The sequence below is a fragment of the Schistocerca americana genome, chromosome 3, assembly GCF_021461395.2.
Source record: "Schistocerca americana isolate TAMUIC-IGC-003095 chromosome 3, iqSchAmer2.1, whole genome shotgun sequence".
Lineage (NCBI taxonomy): Eukaryota > Metazoa > Arthropoda > Insecta > Orthoptera > Acrididae > Schistocerca > Schistocerca americana.
The window spans coordinates 805,313,186-805,339,255 of NC_060121.1; the positions used below are offsets into that span (position 1 = coordinate 805,313,186).

Sequence of the window (26,070 nt, forward strand, 5' to 3'; positions counted from 1 at the left end):
GTCCTTCTAAAGGCCATTGATTTTTAAGGGTAACCGAAAGAGTGCTCTTGCAACACGATATTTAACTTTCTGGCAATGAGTTTTTCGGTATTTAAGCATTTACGCTTCAGTACAAGAGTCCCTACACCGACTCAGTATTAGGCGGAACAGAACAACGTTCGTTTCATTCATATCACATTTATAGCCTCCAAACAGTATTTTTTTCCGCAACAGATTTTTGCAGTTCTAGAAGAGACACTGTGCTACCTTCTGACCAGAAAGGAAGATTTTTATGAAATAATACATACTGCAAGAGTCATCTGTTACTAGATTAGCAAAGCGCATTTCGGCAGCATGCTGCCATCATCAGGTGCATTTACAGTAAATTTTACATTGTAGTTAATCTGAAGTGAGGTTAGTTTCGTTTGCTGTGTATGCCAGTGAGGTTATGTGTCGAAAAGATGCTTGTTCAGGAAGATAAATACGTTCTAGTCTGTAAATAATGTAATGAGCATGATTAGATCATTTTCCTAGTGCATCTAATTACATTTTATTGTTGGTAATTTCGTTGCCTGGCACACAGAACACAGTAGCAAGCACATCACAACTTAACACTTTCACAAGGTATAATGCACTAATCAGATTCAGAAGGATGTAGGTTGCAGTACTTACTCGGGGATGAAGAAGCTTGCACAGTAGAGAGTAGCATAGAGAGCTGCATCAGACTAGTCTCTGGACTGAAGACCACAACAACAACAATGATGATCATGGTCAATATCATGAAATGGGAGGCCTGTGTGCTCACGTAATATGTGCCACCGGGCTGGGATTCGAACCCGAATCTTCAGTTTGACGCGAACGGTCCCCTTGACAGCCTCGGCCGCCGGAGCATGTTCCGTGGAGAGAAAAAATCATCGATATGTCACCCTTTTTGTCTACATCCTACGCTCGCACAGGTACTGAGAGTCCCGTTCTGGAAGAGATATATGATTAACGTAGAAGCCCAAGCATTAGGCATGAAATGCTGTACTGCAGTGGGTGTGTTGTTTTAATATATTTTGCAATGTCCTTCAGATGTAAAGTAAATTGGAACAACACAGTCACTGCAATACAGTACAAGAAATATGAGTCCCTAGGAGTATCCATACAGAGCGTCCTAATGTGGAACGACCGTATAAGACAAATTCTAGGAAAAGCGAATGCCAGATTGAGGTTCATTGAAATAATGTTAAGGAAGAGAAGTGGGTTATAACGTTCGACCTATTGTCGAGTACCGCTCATCAGCCTGGGTCCCTCAACAAGTTGGATTAATAGAAAAGATTGGAAATGTCAGACAATGCGCGACGCTTCTCGTTGCTGATTCGTTTAGTCGGTGTGACAACGTTACGGAGGTACTCAACAAACTCTTGCAGCAGACACTACAAGAGACGTGTTGCACATCACGGAGGGGTGTTCTGTTGAACTTCGACAGCGTAGGTTGCAAGAAATGTGGGGCAAATATTACTTCCTTCCAAAGAAAAATGGTGAAATACCACAACGAGAATATGAGAGAAATTCTTTCCGTGCACCAGTTGCGAAGGAAACAGGGGAAAGGGTAAATGACGATTGTATCATAAATATCCTCAGCCACACACCGTAAGGTGGGTTGCGAAATATAGGTGCAGATGCAGATAAATTTCACGGATGCCATTGAATTGTATCTAGTTGAGCTCCGTTAAAGAGAAATCCTTAGTGCCTTTCTTTAGGATAGTTTATTTGGTTTTGATTCACTGATTAAATTATCTTTGATGTGTGTACCGCATATCGAGCTATCTTCTGCCATCCTTGTTTGTCACCAGTAGTGGGATTGCAACACTGGAGAACAAAGCCTGTTCTAAAAACCAGGTTTTAAACAGAGATTTCCCACCCTCCGCATCGTGCTACACACCCAAGATAAAAAGTGTCATTGTCTGGGCTGGCCCTTGTCCACTTTAGCCACTCATACCTAGTATATTCTTATCAACTTTTCGCATATCACTGACATTCTATTAGGTTAATAAGAAGGGGAAATGTGGAAATGAAAATTTCTGTACGACAGTAGATAGATTAGCTGTGTATGCGAGACAACTTCGGTATGCCTCATGCTGTATTTCCATTTTATCACTTGTTTTATCCTTAAGATTTAATAAGCTATCCAAGAAATCAGCATCGTCAGTTTAAAATTGTTTATCTTTCCTTTTTAATGCAGAAATGATACTCCCTGGAACCAGATTTGTATTAAGGAATTCTGGATGGAGCACACGAGCGTGTTCGTGTTTATTTAAGTACACGTGTATGAAAAATCGCCGATACCTGTTACTTATATGTGCCTCTGTTGGGCTGCCCGTGGAGAATCGAAATTCGTGCAGACACTGATGGGCCAAAACATTATGGCCACTGCCAGCAGCGATGCTGAACGCTGTCTGGTGGTGTTGCGAGCACATATTTAAGTATACGTGTATAAGTATTCGAGTGAAGCAAAGACGAACATCGTCGACACTGGCCGCAAAAGGGGAAATCCACTGACTTAAATGACTTGAAGGATAGATTATTATGGCCCTTCGCTATAGGATCCAGCTTCTATCCAGCTTCTCGGAAACTGTGAACCTCTTTGCTTTCTACTGTCGTGAGCAACTATGGAAAATAGTTGAGGGATGATGAAACCTCGAGTAGGCGAAAAGGCGTTGGACAACTAAGAATCATCACAGATCTAGCCGACAAGAGGTATGTCCACTATGTAATGCAAGGTAGGTGTCGATCTGTCGATCTGTGTCAGATTTAACGACATAGTATAATATTGGTGCAGGCACGAGTGCTTAGCAACGCACCGAACAGGATGTACTGTTGGCCGGCCGAAGTGGCCGTGCGGTTAAAACGCGCTGCAGTCTGGAACCGCAAGACCGCTACGGTCGCAGGTTCGAATCCTGCCCCGGGCATGGCTGTTTGTGATGTCCTTAGGTTAGTTAGGTTTAACTAGTTCTAAGTTCTAGGGGACTAATGACCTCAGCAGTTGAGTCCCATGGTGCTCAGAGCCATTTGAACCATTTGATGTACTGTTGAACACGTGACTCGACAGCTGACGGTCCCTACGGTTTCGCCTGTAGACCCCCCGATATCGTCAGTTACGTGTATAGTAGATACAGGATCATCGTGAATGGACCGTGGATCAATAGGAATGCGTTGCCTTTTCAGATGACGCACGTTCCTGCTACACAAGGTCGATTGTCGTGCCCGTATTCGCGAATAGCTGCTCAAAACAAGCACAGCACTAAGGACGCAGGCCGGTCGGAGCCTTGTTATGTTCACGGGGAACGTTCACCTAGGCTTTCATGGGATCAGTGGTAGTAATGGAAGACACTATGACAACTGTGGACGACGTTAACATTTCTGCGGACCACCTGCATCCGTTCGTGCTTGATGTCTTCCCCGACTGTAATGGCGTCTTCCAGCAAGATAACTGTCCGTCTCATAAAACAGTAATCTGCTACAGTGGTTTGAGGAGAAAGTGAGTTCACGTCATGGCCACCAAATTCGCTCATCTGGACTCGCCGGTACACAAATGGGAAGCTAATCGTGCACCTGGACCAGAAATCATCGACTCCTCAAAAAAAAAAAAAAAATGGTTCAAATGGCTCTGAGCACTATGGGAATTAACTACTGAGGTCATCAGACCCACAGAACTTAGAACTACTTAAACCTAACTAACCTAAGGACATCACACACATCCATGCCCGAGGCAGGATTCGAACCTGCGACCATAGCAGTCGCGCGGTTCCAGACTGTAGCGACTAGAACCGCTCGGCCACCCCGGCCGGCCTCACTCCTCATTTACGTGGTTTGCTAGACCAAGTAGACTTCCGGGTGCGACATACCTCCAGGAATCCGTGACGCGCGGAATCGCTGCTGTTCTGCGTACCAAATGTCGACCAACAGGCAATTAAGAGGGTGGCGATAATGTTTGGTTCGCCAGTGTAAACTGATTGAGAAGAATCGTGTTTTATTAACATCTTTTCATGTGGTGTGGTGATGTTATTTTCGAGAGTTTTCCCCTCTTGATTTCTAGAAACCAGGCATATTCTAGCTGATTTGTGACAATGTATTCTGTTGAGCTTCGTGGACTCCTACCGTTCTTCTATTGCTCCCCGCCTAACGCCGGCATCGGCATCTTTCCCTCTTAAATTATGCATGTGATATGGATGTTACTGGAGGTCTGCGTGCCATATAACCACAGTCAAGATCTGCTGACAGCCATCTGGGTGGTCGAAAGGGGGTTAAGGACAGCGCGCCTCCCGAATGTGAGTACGCTGTGCTACGCAGTGCTTAACCTCTCTTTTTAACCACTCTTTGTTTGCAAGTGCTCTAGCTTTCCTGTTATGCGTTAATAAGCCAAACGGCCCTCTAACTGTACCGTTTTTTAAATATGCAACGTAAACACTTAGGACAACCTTTTCAGGAGACACAAAAGAACCTTTCGGGGAATTAGAATAAAGCTGGAAGTCGAAAAGCTACGTAATCGTATTACACGAAACTCCAATGCGACATAATAGTACAGCGAATACGAAACGTGAAATATCCGCTTACATAAGCACAAAGAGACTTACGTGACGCACATTGTAGGATGTTGTGAACAACCGGATATGTCGTATCACATGTTATACAAGCTGATGGCCCTCGGAATCTAGCAGCAGTAACCATCAAAGCCGGTAAAATCGATACCGTGTACTTTGAGGCAACATACACTAAGAATTATCCTCGAAAATGTTTATTCACCAACATTATCATGGAGATATTTCGAACGTACAGGTGCCGACCGAAAGAATTCATCTCTTTGGCAGTGCATTTGTTTAAGGGCGTTGCCACAGCACCCTTTGATTACTAACCTATTTGAATTCTTTCTGCACCGTTCAAGCCTTAGAAAGTATAGTCCACGACCAGCTAACAAACTATTTAACTGCAAATAACCTACTAGACGAATACCAATCAGGTTTCAGTGAACATCGCATCACAACTTCTGCCTTAATAAAGGTAAGAGATGACCTGCAGCTTACCATAGACGCCCAAGAGGCGACTATCACGTGCTTCTTTAGCTTTAGCAAAGCCTTTAACACTGTTGACGTTGACATTTTATTTTCCAATCTTAGTGGCATAAATTTCTCCCCAAGTGCAGTGCAATGGTTTCGCTCATACCTGACGTCTCGCCAGCAGCGGGTCATGTATGGCACCATAAAGTCACAATGGAATCAGGTAGCATCTGGCGTCCGCAGGGTTCGGTATTAGGTCCTATACTCTTTTCAGTGTATGTCAATTATGAGTCATCAGTTCTGCTGTGCTGCAAATACCACATGCATGCTGATGGCCTTCAGTTGTATCTAAGTGCAAACCAATATACCTGAAAGTCTTTGTCAGGAAAGCTCACGGCGCCTGGAACTGGTTATGAATCCTGTGTTCCTTATATCTGTGATATTAGACTCTTTGATCATATTTCACCATCATATGCGTAACTATTCTGGCTACGTGCAGACTACCGCAGAGATCTGCATACCCTCCGACTTCTCTACCGTCAGATCAGCAAACACTGTCCCTCATATCTCTTCCCGACCTTAATACCTTTTCTCAAATCGTGGCAGGAACACCAGTTCCCACCAGAGCAAAATCCTTTCTGTCCCACTCCATCGTCGTTTAGCCACTTTATCAAAGACCTTCTTAGTAACAGGAACCCGACTCTGGAATAAACTCCCGCATTGTGTTAGAGAACTGAATACCATCTCCAGGTTCAGAAGGCAGTTAATGATATATCTACTAAAGAAACAGTAAGGATTACTATAGTCCCTTACGCACTCGTTACCTTTCTACATCCTTCCTCCCAACGAGACCTTCTTCTTTTCGCGGTATTCCTAGCTGGCGCATTCTCCTTAAATTTCCTTTTCTCTTAACTCGCTGTATCAGAAAACATCTATGTTGCACACCTATAAATTCTTTCTATATCTTCCACTATCATTATTGTTATTATAGTCATTATTATTGTGATTATTATCACTAGTACCCCTATGAGTGGCAGCAGTAGCGGTAGTACAAGGACTGGCAGCACTAACTTTATTAGCTCATAGCCAGTATTACTTGCTTACGTTATTACTTCAGATGCTTATATCATTTTAATACTACTAGCCACTTTAAAATTTTTATTTCCTAGGGAACTACGATGTAAAGATGGTACTGTATGTGTGAAATCCTGGTCCGAACTAGGAGAGGACCTGATGGCCCTAATAAGATCAGTTTAACTAAATAAATAAGATTCTCGTATAACTTAACGCGCAAAGCGCCAGTCTACAAGACGCAGAGATGAGCCACATCCGAATCGAATCCGCACGGTGTATTGACGACCGCCGGTCTGGTACACCGGCCACACTGATTGTCGTTTAGGTGGTTTTCACCTCTCGTTTTGGCAAATTCTGGGCTAGTCCTCAACCTACGCCTTAGAAGACACGAGGGGAGTTACATAGTATTATGGCAGGCCAAGAAACGTTCATTGAATGCTGAACTACACTTCAATGTGACACATGTACATGACGATATTTTCCATTATAATTCACGAAGCCTCTGTAAATGACGCTTGGAACGTTCTAAGAATCAGTTCCTTGACTATGGAAATCCGCTCTTGGTAACGGATTCGAAAACCGGTCTGTGAACGTCCTCATCGTAGAAAAATCACTTTGCGCCAAATGTTCTTTCAGCTTTCAGAAAGATGTATATGGCAAGTGCAGGATCTTTCGTACTTCCCGATCAGCGTCACCCACTTCTGTTCGGGTGAGATGCGTGGGATCCCCCGTCCCCCTAACGCGAGGTTTACCCGTAGTCGGATTAAAAATATTCGAAAGTGAAAATCTGTTATTTGTTTTAAACAATAGTTAAAACACTTTAATTAAAAATGTTTTATTGAGGAAGTATATTAAACTTGTTTTAACACGTGGTTAAAAACACTTTCTTTTAAACATGCCAACACTGAACAGTATTCGGACAAAAAGATGCCACGGAAATAATTTTAACGTTCTCAAGATTCACCACAAAACCTGACCTTTTGTAAATACATTACGAGGCGTGCTGAAAAGCAACGCCTCCGAATTTTGCACGTGAAAGTTCTTAAATCTTTTTAAACAGAACCAAAGTTATTAACATTCTATACCTCGTATATACATTAAATGTCACCGAACCTTTACTTACTTTTTAGATGAAAGGCAACGTTATTTGTACCTCCCTTTGTATGGTATAATCATGTAACTTTTCACCCTCTCGATTTATCTAATCACTAAGAGAAATCTTGTCGGTGAATTTCAGCGTAGCTTCCTTCCATAAACGATTAACTTTTTGTTCGCAAGCGTGTTTCGTCTTGTTGGCATACCACTTAACATACGCAATGGAACAGTTTTGATAAAAATTCATGTTTAACTCAGTATCGTCGGCTTTATGTGCGTTGCAGAATATCACGACTGTCCCGCTGATTCACATACAGTGAATTCCATTGGCGCGGCAGGGAACTCGCGAATGAAATGTGACACTTGTGTGGTAGTTGTTTCAAATCGGGCAATTCCGAGCGTCCAGACGTGTAAAGCTTTAAGTTCAGTTCAGAGAGGCCATAAAGAGTGGTCGGCACTGTACTAGTGTCTATGCTCCAAATTAATTTCATAAAACGATATACTAGCATTTATAATAATGTATACCCTCCGAATTAAAAAGTTGACGTGAGATTTTCATGGTCCCTCTCTAAATGAGAATTGGTGAGATTTTGAGCTCACGTAATTATTGAATGTCCCCTCATTCGTAGCGCGGCAGAACTGTGTCCACAGGAAACTCTCTTCTGACAATGCCCCACTACTTTTGCGCAATAGTCTCAACGTGTAACGTCAAGTGTAACTCATTTTCTGTACAAACAGTTAAGTACGATGTTACACAGAACAAAGTTGACGTGATTAACAAACTAATAACGCACACGACTTGTCTATGGTAAGTAAAGTAACGATTTGTCGGCAGCAATTGAATCCCCCACGATGTTAAAACACAATTTGTAAATCATAAATAACAGCGAACCGTTTACGAATGCTAGAAAAGAGAGATTGTGCCCGATCATAAACATTTCTGAAAATCTGCTAATCACTCAGGTCTCTATTGCGACAGCATTTCGCACTTTGCAGATACACAGTGTGTCCCTCCTAAGAGTCGCCTGGCGCTTTCTCTCTGGCGTTTCGGTAGATATTTGCAATTTTCTTTTTACAGTGTTAGCGGGATCCTTCCAAAACAAATAATGCCCGTCACGTCTTTTATGCAACGTCCAGTGTCGATGGTTGATTACGGGGAATCTGAAACAGGTAGTGCGGAGATTGACTATCAGGTTGTCATTTGTGCCACGTTCCGTTGGCTCCTTGAGTGTTATATGTACGATGTACAAACAGCCGTGGTTACTGCATACTGTATCACGTTTGTGTCATATAGCGTTCGTGTCAATTGAGCAGTTTACACGCGATCGTTAGGACGCCGCAACGGTGTCTGACTCTCGGTCAATTTCGAGCTTCATTTTTTCCACATTGTTTACGTAGTATAACGATAACGATAATAGCTGTGCGGGGGTAGTTAACAGTTCACTATATGAAGACCTCAGCTGTAAACAGAGGTAAGAGACTTAGTACATGATATACTTTATTCATATTAGTTGATATTTCCGAATTAAACCTAGTAATGGAAGCTGTATGTCTAATTTCAGATTCTTACTAACGGCAACTTTGTCAGGATGTATGCATGTAAACAGTGGTAAGAGCCAACAAGATGGTTGCCCTTAGTAGTAAGGTGTGTGATGTACGTGCCAGGAAAATGCTTTTCAGGGATGCTTTGTACAAATCCCATGATAATGTGCATAATTCCGACTCAGATATAGATCCTGAATATATTTATGAATGAAAGTACTCCTCAAAAGTTGTTACTAATCACGTAAATTTGAATAATTATTTGAGCAAGTAAACAATGTCAAGTTGTGTCCCTTCCCATGGTTTAGGAGAATTTACGTTACAGTGGGATGGAAGAAATGTCTTGAACCATCCTGAACATTGTTTACTTGTCATGAAACTAAAATTAATTTTATATAGTGTGCTTGATCATAGATCAATATTTGAGGATGTCAAACTTTATTACTGCAAAAATTGGTAATGTCTATCTTGTATCATAAACTGAAACAATTCGACCTCTTTAAATTTATTTATTTATTTATTTTTTTGAAAGACTTCACACTAATGTTTTTCTAATTCACCCAGCAAATTAATAAAGGTAAGTCAATGCTAAGCTATGTTAAGTGCACCCCTTTTGCAAGTAAGCCTTGTTAAATACCCATGACGTAGTTTTAAGAACAAAACTGTGGGTAACATTTATTATTTTTAAAATATGTCCTTATTGTAGAAATATTTGAAAGCAGTGACTTATGGATAAATGAATCACATTGAATGTACTTCAAATATTGATGAGCTTTTATTGAAACTTCACTGCGCTATTTCTCAAAACATGTAACTTTATTACATTAGTCATAAAGAGCCAACACCTGACATGTATCCTATCTCAGCCTGATGTGATATGGTAAAGAAAAGTGACGTCAGGATTCCAGAGCTGTTGCAGAGCACAACGTAAATGTTAAGATACAGCACTGTGACAACCGTACTGGCTTATTCCATGTTTTGCAAATCAGGTTGGAGGAACTGGAAACAAACCAGTTGCCTACTCCTCCGCTTGACATTTAGGAACCTATTAGAAGTCATTCGTATTAGGCGAGACTGCGAAGGCTAGTCGGGACAGCAGCTAATTCAGACACTGTCACAGGGAGCTTAAATGGTTACCGGAACATAAATCGCGCTTAACCTGTCGGTTCTCTTATAACTTATTTTTTGAATCGGGGTTTACCAGAATGTACGCCCAAAAATTCACAGCTTGCCGTGCCGACATATGTCAAGGTTACGTCCGAGTTATATTGGCCTCGTGTAGGCCTTCTCGTTCTTTTCCGCTATTCAAGAGCGTCGACCCTCCTCCACAAGTGGTTTTTTTAATTTTTCTTTTTTTAGACATTTCTGCCGTTTAACTGTTTATTGTCTATTTATTTTACACAATCATGATTTCGGCTTTATAGCCATTCTCAAGTGCATATTGAAATGTATCTGACCTGTCTGTGAAATGTCACCGTCGAAAAAACATATTTCTGGTCTTATTGTTATATGAAAACTGGTTTATTAGACCATAAAAATAGTTTCTCGACGAGGACATGTCACAGACAGGTCAGGTATACTTTATCATTTCAACCTCCAATTGAGAATGGCTATAAAGCCTAAATCATGACTGTGTAAAATAAATGAACAATTAACTGTCAAATGGCGAAAATTTCTTCTAAAAATTTTTACACGACTGTGGTTCCCCATGAAGGAAAGATCATTTCCTTCACATATACCTGCAGTCTCTCTTGAAATGTTGGTGTAAGTTATAAATGGGTGTAAAGGTGAGTGATGTGCGCTTGTTTTCTTCCAAACACAAGACTGCTCAGGGTAAGTATTGAAGTGACGCACCGGCACCGAACGGATACTGATGAAGTGAATATCTGCGAAGAACGAAAAGGATGACGATCGGGTAAAGCAGATAATGAAGCAGAAAAAGTGTTTCGTTTAGAATGAATGCGCCTAAAGTATTTTGGATTGTGTGGCTACCCGGGTAGGTTATTTCTCTGTCCCAATCGCATCGCCGAGTACGCTCTTAGTTACAAAACGTACAAGACGACAAGGAATTCGTGTACGAGATCGATTGGTGGGACGAGTAAATTTTAGGATATCGTTTTTTAATTGTTTGCTTGCTTTGTTTCTGAGGGACGAGCCCAGAATTTGTCTAAATGGGACTCTGAATGATCAGAAAATTTGTCTGGACTAAAAATATACAGACAGAACGCCGGAAATGAACGTGTGTAACGTTCGGCTCTCCGTGATAATTACTAGAAACAAGAAGAAAATAATCCTCAGCCCTCAGCATATAACCTTTTTCCATCCACAGGAGCCATCAATTGGATCACCCACGAGAGCGTCTTATGTTTTCACTCGGCAGGAAAGTTTGATTTTCAGTCAAGTAAACGACGAAGAAAGAAGACTGAATAATTTACAGAAGAATTTAAAAGGAGAAATAGATCTCGGGAAAGCAATTTAGCGTCCGGAGAAATGTGAGAACACATGAGGCAACATGGACCTAATGATTTTCTTAGAAGATAGGATGAAGAACGCGGAGCTACGTCTACAGCACGCGTAGATTCACAGAAAGCTTTTAAGAGCATTGTCAGGAATATAGTCTTCGAAGATCTGAAGGCAGTAAGGATAAAATTCAGGGAGAGAAAAGTTAATTACAACTTTTACAGAAACCATACTGTAGTTGCAAGAGTCGAACGAGATGAAAGGAAAGCAATAATTAAGAAGGGAGTAAGACAGCGTAGTAGGCTATACCTGACATTTTCCTATATGTACAATGAGAAAGCTGTGAAAGAAATCAAAGAGACATAAGGGGAAAAAATTAAATTTCAGTGAGAAAATACTTGAACTTTGAGGTTTACCGGTGACGTAAATCTTTTAGACGGCAAAGGACTTGGAAGAGCAGTTAGATTTAGGTTATTAGATGAATATCAACAAAAATTAAACAGGGATAAGGGAACGTTGTCGAATTACATTAGGCGATGATGAAGGTTCAAATGGTTCAAATGGCTCTGAGCACTATGGGACTTAACATCTGAAGTCATCAGTCCCCTAGAACTTAGAACTACTTAAACCTAACTAACCTAAGGACATCACACACATCCATGCCCCAGGCAGGATTCGAACCTGCGACCTTAGCAGTCCCGCGGTTCTGGACAGAGCGCCTAGAACCGCTAGACCACCGCGGCCGGCGATGATGAAAGAATTAGACTATAAAATGAGGGACCAACAGTAATAGGTGAGTTTTGCTATTTGCACAGAAAAATAACCGGTGAGGGCCAAAGTGGAGAGGGTGTAAAATGGAGACTGTCAACAGCAAGTAAGGTCTTCCTGAAAAAGAGAAACTTGTTAATATCGAATGCAAATTTAAATGTTTTTGCTGAAGGTATTTTTCTGGAGTTTAACTTTCTAAGGAAGTGAAAAGTGAACAATAAACAGTTTAGATAAGAAGAGAATAAATCTTTTGAAATAAGGTTACATGAGAATATTGAACATTAGCTTGGCAGATGGGGTGTCTACCGTAGACCTACTGAATCGAAATGAAGAAAAAGATTTATGGCAAACTTGACTAAACGAATGTTCGGTTGACTAACAAATCCTGAGGCATCAAGGAATCGTCAATTTGGTAAGAAAGGGAATTATGTGAAAACTGTAGATGGAAACCAAGTCTTGACTATAGTAAGCAGGTGGAAATGAATGTAGATTACAGTAGTCAGTCAGATATGACGATGAAAGTAAAGAGCTGTATCAAACTCCTTCGTCGGACTGAAAACATCAACAACAATAATAGTTGACCATGAACTACTTCTGTCCCAAGTTTCTCTCGACAACTTATATCAGATGACGAAAGTTTTTGGCAAGTTCGATCTAGCCATCATTGGCTGAAACCTACCTCGTGATAGCGACTTAGACTCCTTCCGGTGAAGCGGTGCGGCAATTCAGCGAATGTCATTTAAATGAACGTTTTATGCCTCCAACGTCATTTATTTTGTTAAAAAATGCAAGGAGTCTCCAGAGAGGAAGCACATGTTGTCACCAAATTAAAATAATATCGCTGGAATTAACGGCCAATCACCGTTTCATAAACATATAATGTTATGTCTTGCTCGGTTAATGCTTAAATTTTCACAAATGGTTCAAATGGCTCTGAGCACTATGGGACTTAACGTCTGAGGTCATCAGTCCCCTAGAACTTAGAACTACTTAAACCTAACTAACCTAAGGACATCACACACATCGATGCCCGAGGCAGGATTCTAATCTGCGACTGTAGCGGTCGCGCAGTTCCAGACTGTGGCGCCTAGAACCGCTCGGCCACTCTGGCCGGCAAATTTTCACATACAGTTTTTTGTGACGACGTGACTGACTTCTTCTGGCGCTGTGATAACTTCCACCACTGTCTGAGATCCAGTGATAAGAGATTGTAACAGAAACACTCGATGAATTTTAGATGGGAATTCTTACAAGAAAAACAAAGTGGTTTTCGCGAAACCATGTTGGAATTCGTAGAAGACAGTGTGACTATTATGGTGCCACCATTATATGTTTCACACAGGGGTAATGAGAAAGAAGCGTGTAAACAGTCAGTTTTTCCTCACTCAATAAGAGAATGGAATGGAACGGAAACCCGATAACATTAGTGCACTGCACACTCTGCCATGCGCTGTGCAGTGACTTGCAGTATATGCAGGAGGAACCAGGACTCGACCAACAGTCCTCCGGAAACCTTCTGAATGTTTTGATAAGGTACCTATAGTTTCAGCGGCTCGTTACGCAGTAATAATGTAATTATGATTTTTCGGTGTGTTAACGCAGTCACCCTTGTTTCTGTTAAATTACCGTCTCAACAGTGAAGAAACCTGTAATACATAATAACCAAAATGTACAACACGCAACACAGAGTAACGCAATGACCCTAGATAGAAACAAAAGTGCTATGATGTGGTTGCCGTCGGTGTGGCAACCGTTCAGCGTAGTTTCCATTGCATTCAGTGGACCAATACTCGAGGCGCATATCAGTCAGCTTTTTATCAGCAAAACCTCTCGGTTGTAATGCCATCTACATTTGAACTGTTGCGCACTATTTTCAGTACAACACAGATGCATGGGGCAAGAAACCAAACACAGTGCGGTAACTCTGTAATGAGCAGCCAGAGACCATAGGTCTCACGAAAAGCAGCAAACCGTTTGTCTCGTCTCTTTTCATTTCTTTACGAAAAGTTATTCGACTGGATGGTACTGGCTTAGACAATCTCTGTCAGTATAAAAGTTTAGATGGATCAACGAGATAAGAGTGATTACATGTTCTGACTTCATTTCTTCTTTTTTAACATTCTTTGTGACAGGTATAGCTGGCCTCACATAGTCTTGGGAAAGTCGCCTCGGCTAGTGCCTTACTGCTGCCTAGCGTACTGTGCAGTACATTATATGTACCCATTTAGGACACCCAAGCTGAAAGCTAGGTTTCTGGACGACAGGAATCTATCAACATTAGGTTGACGTTTGAACTATGTTAAGAATAGTTCATCCAGCTGATAAGCTTCTCCTGGCTTTCCAAAAGAAGGTCATAAAAATTGGGGAGAAAATCGAGATTACTGCTTTTTTAACGTTTCGCCTCTTTTTGGCAGGATATTTTATTAAGGAAACAATTATGCCATCGGCGTGCCTGTATAACTTAGGTTTAGTTGCCATGATTCTTGGTGGAAATAAGAGTGCATTAGGTTCTTTACAGACTAGAAAGTAAGGACTTCATCTCTGGACTTGACGCTGAACACATCAGTACTCCACAGGCTACGCTCTCACGTCTCCACCAGCAGAGGGGGGGGGGGGGGGGGGGGGTCCAGTGGTCGAGTCCTTAGTAGAGCAATTCTAGTGCTGTAATTGAAGGTGTCAATAACTTGCTGATATCACACCGATGATAATGGTGAGCATAATTAGTAGCTCCGGCATGTTAAGAACACCACGAAATAGACGTTCAGATAATGATCAGTTTCCCGGTATCACGTTCATCACGCATTCTCATTCGCGTGGCTTTTTTCGGTCTTCTGTGCAGACAAAGACTCACTGTAACTGCTGTGTAGGCAGTTAGAGACAAATTTCACAAAGTCAGATACAAGATTACTAATGAAAAAAAACACCAAAATACTCAGAATGTTTCCTCGGACAATCTCGACAGCGTTCTGGTTCACCCACCGAGTGACATGGTTAGCACACCGGATTCGCATTCGAGAGGACGACGGGCCAAACCCGGGTACGGCCATCCTGATTTAAGTTTTCCGTAATTTCTCTAAATCACTTCAGGAAAATGCCAGGACGTTTCCTTTGAAAGGGCGACCGACTTCCTTCCCCATCCTTACCTACTCCGATGGGACTGATGACCTCGCTGTTTGGTCCCCTCCCCCAAATCAACCAACCAACCAACCTGGTTCAACCTGTACATGTAGGTGTAAAATAATGCTGCTGCCTGGATTACATGGAAAACCTATCGAGTAATAAGGACCGACGACTCTTTGAGAATAGTCCAGCCTGGTTACCTCCTAGGCAGAAAGCATATTTTACCCATCTCTCGCCCTTCACACCGACTAGGACAGGGAGAATAATATTCATAAAATCTAAACTGTCAACTTGCGTGAACCTTAACTTATAGTGTTTCAATGGATATATCCTTTACACGTACAAAAGCATTGCAGTGTTTCCCTCATATATACACACATACATGCACACACACACACACACACACACACACACACACACACACACACACACACATATATATATATATATATATATATATATATATATTTTGTGTGTGTTTGTAGGGGGGGGGGGGGGAGGAGGAGGCGGCCGATGTGACCGAGCGGTTCTAGGCGCTTCAGTCCGGAACCACGCAGCTGCTACGATCACAGTTTCGAATCCTGCCTCGGGCATGTGATGTCCTTAGGTTAGTTAGGTTTAAGTACACTCCTGGAAATTGAAATAAGAACACCGTGAATTCATTGTCCCAGGAAGGGGAAACTTTATTGACACATTCCTGGGGTCAGATACATCACATGATCACACTGACAGAACCTCAGGCACATAGACACAGGCAACAGAGCATGCACAATGTCGGCACTAGTACAGTGTATATCCACCTTTCGCAGCAATGCAGGCTGCTATTCTCCCATGGAGACGATCGTAGAGATGCTGGATGTAGTACTGTGGAACGGCTTGCCATGCCATTTCCACCTGGCGTCTCAGTTGGACCAGCGTTCATGCTGGACGTGCAGACCGCGTGAGACGACGCTTCATCCAGTCCCAAACATGCTCAATGGGGGACAGATCCGGAGATCTTGCTGGCCAGGGTAGTTGACTTACACCTTCTAGAGCACGTTGGGTGGCACGGGATACATGCGGACGTGCATTGTCCTGTTGGAACAGCAAGTTCCCTTGCCGGTCTAGGAATGGTAGAACGATGGGTTCGATGACGGTTTGGATGTACCGTGCACTATTCAGTGTCCCCTCGACGATCACCAGAGGTGTACGGCCAGTGTAGGAGATCGCTCCCCACACCATGATGCCGGGTGTTGGCCCTGTGTGCCTCGGTCGTATGCAGTCCTGATTGTGGCGCTCACCTGCACGGCGCCAAACACGCATACGACCATCATTGGCACCAAGGCAGAAGCGACTCTCATCGCTGAAGACGACACGTCTCCATTCGTCCCTCCATTCACGCCTGTCGCGACACCACTGGAGGCGGGCTGCACGATGTTGGGGCGTGAGCGGAAGACGGCCTAACGGTGTGCGGGACCGTAGCCCAGCTTCATGGAGACGGTTGCGAATGGTCCTCGCCGATACCCCAGGAGCAACAGTGTCCCTAATTTGCTGGGAAGTGGCGGTGCGGTCCCCTACGGCACTGCGTAGGATCCTACGGTCTTGGCGTGCATCCGTGCGTCGCTGCGGTCCGGTCCCAGGTCGACGGGCACGTGCACCTTCCGCCGACCACTGGCGACAACATCGATGTACTGTGGAGACCTCACGCCCCACGTGTTGAGCAATTCGGCGGTACGTCCACCCGGCCTACCGCATGCCCACTATACGCCCTTGCTCAAAGTCCGTCAACTGCACATACGGTTCACGTCCACGCTGTCGCGGCATGCTACCAGTGTTAAAGACTGCGATGGAGCTCCGTATGCCACGGCAAACTGGCTGACACTGACGGCGGCGGTGCACAAATGCTGCGCAGCTAGCGCCATTCGACGGCCAACACCGCGGTTCCTGGTGTGTCCGCTGTGCCGTGCGTGTGATCATTGCTTGTACAGCCCTCTAGCAGTGTCCGGAGCAAGTATGGTGGGTCTGACACACCGGTGTCAATGTGTTCTTTTTTCCATTTCCAGGAGTGTAGTTCTAAATCTAGGGGACTGGTGACCTCAGATATTAAGTCCCATAGTGCTTAGAGCCATTTGAACCATTTGCGTGTGCGTGTGCGTGTGCGTGTGCGTGTGCGTGTGCGTGTGCGTGTGCGTGTGCGTGTGCGTGTGCGTGTGCGTGTGCGTGTGCGTGTGCGTGTGCGTTGCAGGTTCTGAAGAAGACGTTATTACTAACGTTGAAACCTAGGTAAACGATAAAGTTAAACTGCAACTGTAGGCTGTATATTCTTATATAAACAATATCAGTTGCTGTCACTGCATAAAAATGTCAAAAATTATGACACTCACCGGTCTTAATACGCGGAAGAAATTTACAAGAAAAGCGGAACAGAAGAGTTGAAACGTTTGAGATGTGGCGTTACAGAGAGATGTTGAAAATTTGGTGGGCTGGCAAGATATGAAATGTAAAGGTTTTCTGCAGAATCCGGAAGGAGAGCAAAATGGGAGAAGAACGGACAGGATGACAGGGGCACGTGTTTAGATATCAGCGAATAACTTCCATAATACTACTGGGTGCTGGAGAGGATAAATATTGTAACGGAAGGCAAAGGTAGGATTATATAGATCAATAATAGGGGGATTGTGGAGTAAGTGCTACCCTGAGATGAAGAGGTTGACAAAGGAGAGGAATTCGTGGCAGACCGCATCTAACCAGTCCGAACACTGATCACACACGCAAAAAGTGGAAAGGATTTGTCGTTAAAGAAAGGTTTGGAATGGAATGCACTTACCATACTGACGAACTCCTTGAGGTCTCATCTGTGAAAGAAGAGAATAAAATCCTGGAGGGTCGTGAATTAACAAAATTCCTCGATAAAAGCGTCCGATGACGTCACAGTGATTCCTTTGAAGAAATTTTACGTGGCTGATTTTTTCCCCATTCAACCCAAATCGGAACTGTGCTCAGCCTCTAAAGGCCTAGTTATCGGCGGGACATTAAATCTTAATTTTCTTTCCTTCCTTTCCAATGATGACATTCCCAGCAGATGACACAGTCAGACGTCAGTGAGTTCTGTTCAAGGATTCATTACTCACATAAGACGCCAATGATGTAAATTATGTGAGGAAATGACATTGGAAAAGCCTTCCCTCAAACTGTTTATTTAGTCCACTGAATGTAAACGCTCATTGCATCGAACCCCTGTTTGGGAAATCGGAAAACAATAAAAGAAACATATTAAAGGTTAATACTGAGCAAGAAAAATCTCATCACTTAACAATAATCTTCTCAGATTCTTATCAGATCGTCTAAGCGGACGGAAAATAGCAACGGAGAAATTTTGCGTCCATGTCTAATACCGTGGTTTATGTGCTGTCGTATACTAACGATGTGTTGCTTGGACATTTTAAGTTTAAGGCTGTTGGAAGCCAGCGAGGGCACTCCAAGGCAGGAAATCAGAGACGCAATGCAGAGAGCAGGCAAATGTGTTTAGGTTGCCGGAAATGCACGGTGACACTAGAGACCTGCGAATTACAGACGCTCTGGGCAGCTGTACCAAGGGTGAAGTTTCACTTCGGAGAAGTAATTAATAACTCACATACGGCCTAGACGCTGTTGTAAGGCGTCACATTAATGTATGGTCGCAGAAAGAAACGTTTTAGAAGAGGCAGCAAGCTTGATATATGCCCCTGATTCCCTCAACGTCAGAAGGTTTACACAGACTGCTACAACAGCGGTCCCCAGTCACGAGAAGCCTCTGGAGGGGGCACAGTGACGTAAGACACTGTTGTTGCTAGGTATAATAGGAAGGACAGCGACATGTAGCTTTTAGCCTAACGCTGTTGCTACCAAACCTGGAGACTGCTAGTTAAAAGACCAGAAACATCCATACCTACTGAGCAGGAGAGTGGGAAAAATCTGAACGTGGTTGGCCAGTTGCGCCCTGGAGGCCCAGAGCCACTTGTCAGATTGGCTGAAGTCTGTAAAGTGCGAGTAGGAAGGAAGAAACAGTGCGCCGTCACAATCCTTTAAAAACCATTTATTCGGAGAGAATTCTCAGTCAGGTCGTTGGAGCACCAACTCCGAGTTGCGCGTCTCCAGCTTCGGAGGACCTCCGACAGGTCTTTCTTGCTCAGTCTGAGTACTTCTCTAAAAGTTCGTACTTCATAATGCTGCTAGTGATTGCTATTTCTGTTCTCAACCCACGGACTCAGACACTGACTTCTGTTGCGCCACCAGTTGCATCCCTTGCTTATTCTAATGTCTTGAATTAGCCTTCAGTGTAGTTGTTAGTCTAATTGCAAATAAACAGTGTTGATCAGCCCTTGAGTATCCCTAAGTCTCTTGCTGCGAGCATTCCTATCGAGTCCCAAAATCCGCACTTGTTCGTAGGTGTCCTGTGACAATGTTAAGCGCTGATCCGTACAATCAACCTGCTTTGAAGTTGGTCTTTCTGCATTTGCTCCTGTTGTTGTTGTTGTGGTCTTCAGTCCAGAGACTGGTTTTATGCAGCTCTCCATGCTACTCTATCCTGTGCAAGATTCTTCATCTCCAAACTACATCCTTCTGAATCTGCTTAGTGTATTCATCTCTTGGTCTCCCTCTTCGATTTTTACTCTCCACGCTGCCCTCCAATACTAAACTGGTGATCCCTTGATGCCTCAGAATATGCCCTTCTCCTAGTCAAGTTGTGCCACAAATTTCTCATCTCTCCAATTCTATTCAGTACCTCCTCATTACTTATTTCATCTACCCATCTAATCTTCAGCATTCTACTGCAGCACCACAATTCGAAAGCCTCTATTCTCTTCTTGTCAAAACTATTTATCGTCCACGTTTCACTTCCATACATGGCTGCACTCCATACAAATACTTTCAGAAACGACTTCCTGACACTCAAATCTATACTCGATGTTAACAAATTTCTCTTCTTCAGAAACGGTTTCCTTGCCATTGCCAGTCTGCATTTTTTTTTCCTCTCTACTTCCACCATTATCAGTTATTTTGTTCCCCAAATAGCAAAACTAATTTACTACTTTAAGCGTCTCATTTCCTAATCTAATTCCCGCAGCATCACCAGATTTAATTCGACTACGTTCCCTAATATTCGTTTTGCTTTTGTTGATGATTATTTTATATCCTCCTTTCAAAACACTGTCCATTCCGTTGAGCTGCTCTTCCATGTTCTTTTGCTGTCGCTGACAGAATTAAAATGTCATCGGCGAACCTCAAAGTTTTTATTTCTTCTCCATGGATTTTAATTCCTACTCCGAATTTTTCTTTTGTTTCCTGTACTGCTTGCTCAATATACAGATTTAATAACATCGGGGGTCTCACTCCCTTCCCAACTACTGCTTCCCTTTCATGCCCCTCGACTCTTATAACTGCCACGTGGTTTCTGTACAAACTGTAAATAGCCTTTCGCTCTCTGTATTTTACCCCTGCCACCTTCAGAATTTGAAAGAGAGTATTCCAGTCAACGTTGTCAAAAGCTTTCTCTAAGTCTACAAATGCTAGAAACATAGGTTTGCCTTTCCTTAATCTATTTTCTAAGATAAGTCGTAGGGTTAGTATTGCCTCACGTGTTCCAACGTTTCTACGGAATCCAAAGTGATCCACCCCGAGTTCGGCTTCTACCAGTTTTTCCATTCGTCTGTAAAGAATTCGTGTTATTTTTTGCAGTCGTGGCTTATTAAACTGATAATTCGGTAATTTTCACATCTGTCAACAACAGCTTTCTTTGGGGTTGGAATTATTATGTTCTTCCTGAAGTGTGAGGGTATTTCACCTGTCTCATACATCTCGCTCACTAGATGGTAGAGTTTTGTTAGGCCTGGCTCTCCAGAGGCTTTCAGTAGTTCTAATGGAATGTTGTCTATTCCCGGGGCCTTTGCTCCTAACCGCAAGGAAACTGCAGACTGACCTGCAACCCCCTGCCGTGCCTCTATCCTGTTTCAGGAGACGTCAGTGCGACTCTGATGAGCGCCGCTTACAGTGTCTATGATGGTTCAGGTATTAGTATAATGTGAAACTTCCTGGAAGATTAAAACTGTGTGCCCGACCGAGACTCGAACTCGGGACCTTTGCCTTTCGCGGGCAAGTGCTCTACCATCTGAGCTACCGAAGCACGACTCACGCCCGGTACTCACAGCTTTACTTCTGCCAGTATCTCGTCTCCTACCTTCCAAACTTTACAGAAGCTCTCCTGCGAACCTTGCAGAACTAGCACTCCTGAAAGAAAGGATACTGAGGAGTATAATGTGACTGCATGACTTGGCTCGAGTGTCTTGGATTGCCCTTTTCCGCCATTATTTCCCAAAACTTCTTGTCAGGACGATAAATTTTTTTTTTAAATCCCTGGAAGTTACTTTTGTACGGCAAAAAACTTTATCGCTTCATAATAACTTTGTAAACAGTATTTAAAAGACACAGACTTCTGCAGTCTGAGTCACGATGGTTACAACTCTCCTGGACGTTGTTCCGCGTCATTGTATAAAATATATATCTTATGTGTGAGGTCTTGCCCACTCGTCTCGTATAAGGTGCCTAAAGGATACTGCGTTCTCGGAATGCTATACAACAATTCAAGAAAAATCACATTAACAGTTTTTATTACAAATAAGAATATTGACAATACTTAACTTTGAATTTACAACGGTGTGGCAAGCGATCGGCGATGTGCAAACAGTCCTCTGTCGTATTAAAGGTCCGTGTAAAGCAGTTGATATAGATCACACGTCTCCTGGTACTGTGCAGGTCTGTGAATCGCGGTCTGGTACCGTCGCCCGAGGGTGGCAGGAGCGGCGCTTATATTCACTTCTTGCAGGTATCGCTCCTGTCGTGGCGCGGCGCCAATCAACGCATCATTGGCCGACGTCATCTCACCGCCTTCTCTGCTCCTGCGTTCTTCGTGCCGGCGCTTGTCGTTAGGCTGAAACATAATATATATTAATTATAAACTAAAACCAACGTTTCGACCGTATTACAACGGTCGCCAGTCACTGACAACCAGGCTAGCCCCCTAATGGTTTCTTTCCTATCCTTCCGCTTCCATCATGACCAGCCTATTATATTCTAGGCCCAATAAAGTTTCAAAAACTGGCACCGATCAAGTGCAATAGACAGAGTACCTTTCCTCCGTCAAAACTAATCTTTTGCATCCCTCCTGGAAAGCGGCGCGTGGGTCTGCTCCTGAAAACTGAAAAGTTTGCCAAATGAAGGAAGTAACTAGGAGCAGGCGACGCGGAGACGTACAGCTTTGTACGTGAAAGTACATTTAATTATTAGTCAATGAGATACGTAACTTTACACTGAAGAGCCGTAGGAGCGAAACCGTATTCCCGTCATCAGTAGCACAAAGTCTCAATAGCAAGCTGAGGTTGAAGCGATGTTTCCTGGCTATCTCCTCTTGATGGAATGGGACGAATCTGCAGCGGAGCTCGTAGATCTGCACAGCGCCTGCTAGAGAGCGCTATCGTCGGTGTCGGTCGTAGTACTTGCACCTACGCCGTGGCATCGTGGCTATCGATACCACATAATCTTTCCCTGAGGAAGCCGTTATAATAAGTTCGAAACGTTGGTTTTAAGTTAAAGTATTTCACACAATCACTTAGCATAGCACCCCACAAGAATTTTAATCACCGGTGCTGTGCGACTTGTAATGCGACGTAGACAGGCGGCCTGCTGAGTCCTAATTTTCCCCCCGCTGTGACGAACGCGTGTCTGCCGCAGCGGGCTGGACGAGGTGTCGGCAAAGCTGTGCCTGCGGCTGCTGCACGAGGTGTCCCGGCAGGGCCGCGCCGTCGTCTGCACGCTGCACACGCCCTCCGCGTCGCTGCTGGCGCTACTGGACGACGTGTACGCCATGGCGCGCGGCCGCTGCGTCTACCAGGGGCCCGGCGGCGGCATCGTCTCCTTCCTCGCCGCCTGTGGCCTCTACTGCCCCACACACTACAACCCCGTCGACTATCGTGAGTACTTTCCAGTCCACTACATAGCGCGCCTGCTCCCTCAACTGCGGATTCCAAATGAAGATGCAGTATCTCAAACCCAGTCCTCACAGATACACTGCAACCAGTGGAAGGGAGGAGATGACATACTGGTGGAAATTAAGCTGGGAGGGTGGATCGTGAGTCGTTTTTACGGATTGTACCCGTACAGCCATCTCAACACCGGAAATGTTGTATTAAAGATTACAATTTGTTTTGACAATTTAAGTAGACATTTATTCATGTCGTACCCTTGTACGGTGCTACAGAAGAATGCTAAAGATTAGTTGGGTAGATCACATAACTAATGAGGAGGTATTGAATAGAAATGGGGAGAAGAGGAGCTTGTGGCACAACTTGACTAGAAGAAGGGATCGGTTGGTAGCACATGTTCTGAGACATCGAGGGATCACCAATTTAGTATTGGAGGGCAGAGTGGAGGGCAAAAATCGAAGAGGGAGACCAAGAGATGAATACACTAAGCAGATTCAGAAGGATGTAGGCTGCAGGAGGTACTGGGAGATGAAGAAGCTTGCACAGGATAGAGTAGCATGCAGAGCTGCATCAAGCCAGTCTCAGGACTGAAGTTCACAACAACAACAACAACCACCCTGGTACGAAAATACATATGTTAACAAAGGACTGAACCCGATGTAAAACAAATCATACAATCACACTATACAGAAACGAGTAAACAAGACGAAAATGTGATACAAGGAACACAGAGGTAGCATCGTATAAAAATTCTACTGGTAATACAACAATAAATGATAAATCGCCGTTGATAATCATTTGAGATATTTCCAATTCAATCCATACTAATGATTATACACTGAAGAGCCGAAGTAACTGGCACACCTGCCTAATACACTACTGGCCATCTAAATTGCTACACCAAGAAGAAATGCTGATGATTAATGGGTATTCATTGGACAAATATACTAGAACTGACATGTGATTTCATTTTCACGCAATTTGGGTGCATAGATCCTGAGAAATCAGTACCCAGAACAACCACCTCTGGTCGTAAAAACGGCCTTGATACGCCTGCCTGGGCATTGAGTCAATCAGAGCTTGGATGGCGTGTACAGCCATGCGGATAAGATGCCTGTCATCTCGACTGCTGGTGATACGAGGCCGTTGGGATCCAGCACGGCGTTCCGTATTACCGTCCTGGACCCACCGATTCAATATTCTGCTAACAGTCATCGGATCTCGACCAACGCGAGCAGCAATGTTGCGATACGATAAACCGCAATCGCGATAGGCTACAATCCGACCTTTATCAAAGTCGGAAACGTGATCTACGCATTTCTCCTCCTTACACGAGGCATCATAACAACGTTTCACCAGGCAACGCCGGTGAACTGCTGTTTCTGTGTGAGAAATCGGTTGGAAACTTTCCTCATGTCAGCACGTTGTAGGTGTCGCCACCGCTGCCAACTTTGTGTGAATTCTCTGAGAAGCTAATCATTTGCATATCACAGCATCTTCTTCCTGTCGGTTAAATTTCGCGTCTGTAGCACGTCATCTTCGTGGTGTAGCAATTTTAATGGCCAGTAGTTTATCTGGAGGGCCCCGTGAGCACGCAGAAGTGCAGCAATACGACGTGGTATGAATTCGACTAATGACTGAAGTAGTGCTTGAGGGAATTGACACCATGAATCCTGCAGGGTTGTCCATAAATCCGTGAGAGTACGAGGGGCGGAGGTCTCTTCTGAACAACATGTTGCAAGGCATCCCATATATGGTCAGAATGTTCATGTCTGGGAAGTTTGCTGACCATCAGAAGTGTTTAAACTCAGAGTGTTCATGGAGCCACTCTGTAGCAATTCTGTACGTGTGGGGTGTCGCATTGTCCTGCTGGAACTGCCTAAGTTCGTCCGAATGCACAATGGACATGAATGGATGCAGGTGATCAGACAGGATGTTTACGTACGTCCCATCTGTCAGAGTCGTATCTAGACATATCAGGGGTCCCCTATCACTCCAACTGCACACATCCTACACCATTACAGAGCCTCCACCAGCTTCAACAGTCCCCTGCTGACATGTAGGCTACATGGGTTCACGGAGTTGTCTCCATACCTCTACATGTCCATCCGCTTGATACAATTTGAAAGGAGACTCGTCCGACCAGGCAACATGTCTCCAGTCATCAACAGTCGAATTTCGGTGTCGACGGGCCCCCGTGATGCGTAAAGCTTTGTGTCTTGCGGTAATCAAGAGTGGGCTTTTGACTCCGAAAGCCCATATCGATGATGTTTCGTTGAAAGGGTAGCACGCTGACATTTGTTGATGGCCCAGCATTGACATCTGAACCGATTTGCGGAAGAGTTACACTTCTGTCACGTTGAACGATTTTCTTCAGTTGCCGTTGATTCCGTTCTTGTACGGCCTTTTTCCGGCCGCAGCGATGTCGGAGATTTGATGTTTTTCCGGGTTCCTGATTGAGATGTATAACGGTAGTGACACACCTAAATCACGATAGTAGTCAGTTGTAGTTGCTACATATTTTATTACAAACAAAAGCATAATAAAATCACAATCACAGTAATACAGGAAACTGCCTCACAAAGCCAGCTCACTTGGACAAACAAATTTCTTTAACCGGGAAAAGACCCATAAAACTTGAAATTTGAATATGACTGAGAAAATATACCCAGGTAAAGCCTTACTTAAATAGTACAAATGTCCATACAATTCCCATTAGAACTCTCATTACTTCCAATCAGCTGAGGAACAGATTAAGGGTAAGAACACAGATCTTTTAAGGTTTGGTTCAAATGGTTCTGAGCACTATGGGACTTAACATCTTAGGTCATCAGTCCCCTAGAACTTAGAACGAATTAAACCTAACTAACCGAAGGACATCACACACATCCATGCCCGAGCCAGGATTCGAACCTGCGACCGTAGCAGTCCCGTGGTTCTGGACTGCAGCGCCTAGAACCGCACGACCACTGCGGCCGGCTTTTAAGGTTTGGTTA

At 43.8% G+C, this 26,070-nt stretch overlaps 1 protein-coding gene across 1 annotated transcript in view; it reads left to right on the forward strand.

Annotated features, from left to right (window-relative positions):
* Nucleotides 1-26,070, forward strand: part of LOC124607216 (ATP-binding cassette sub-family G member 1) — a 485,230-nt gene that overhangs the window by 278,144 nt on the left and 181,016 nt on the right. Inside the window, exon 6 of the mRNA XM_047139486.1 lies at nt 22,824-23,062. Within this exon, the coding sequence (XP_046995442.1) occupies nt 22,824-23,062 (239 nt within the window). The remainder of the gene's footprint in view (nt 1-22,823; nt 23,063-26,070) is intronic.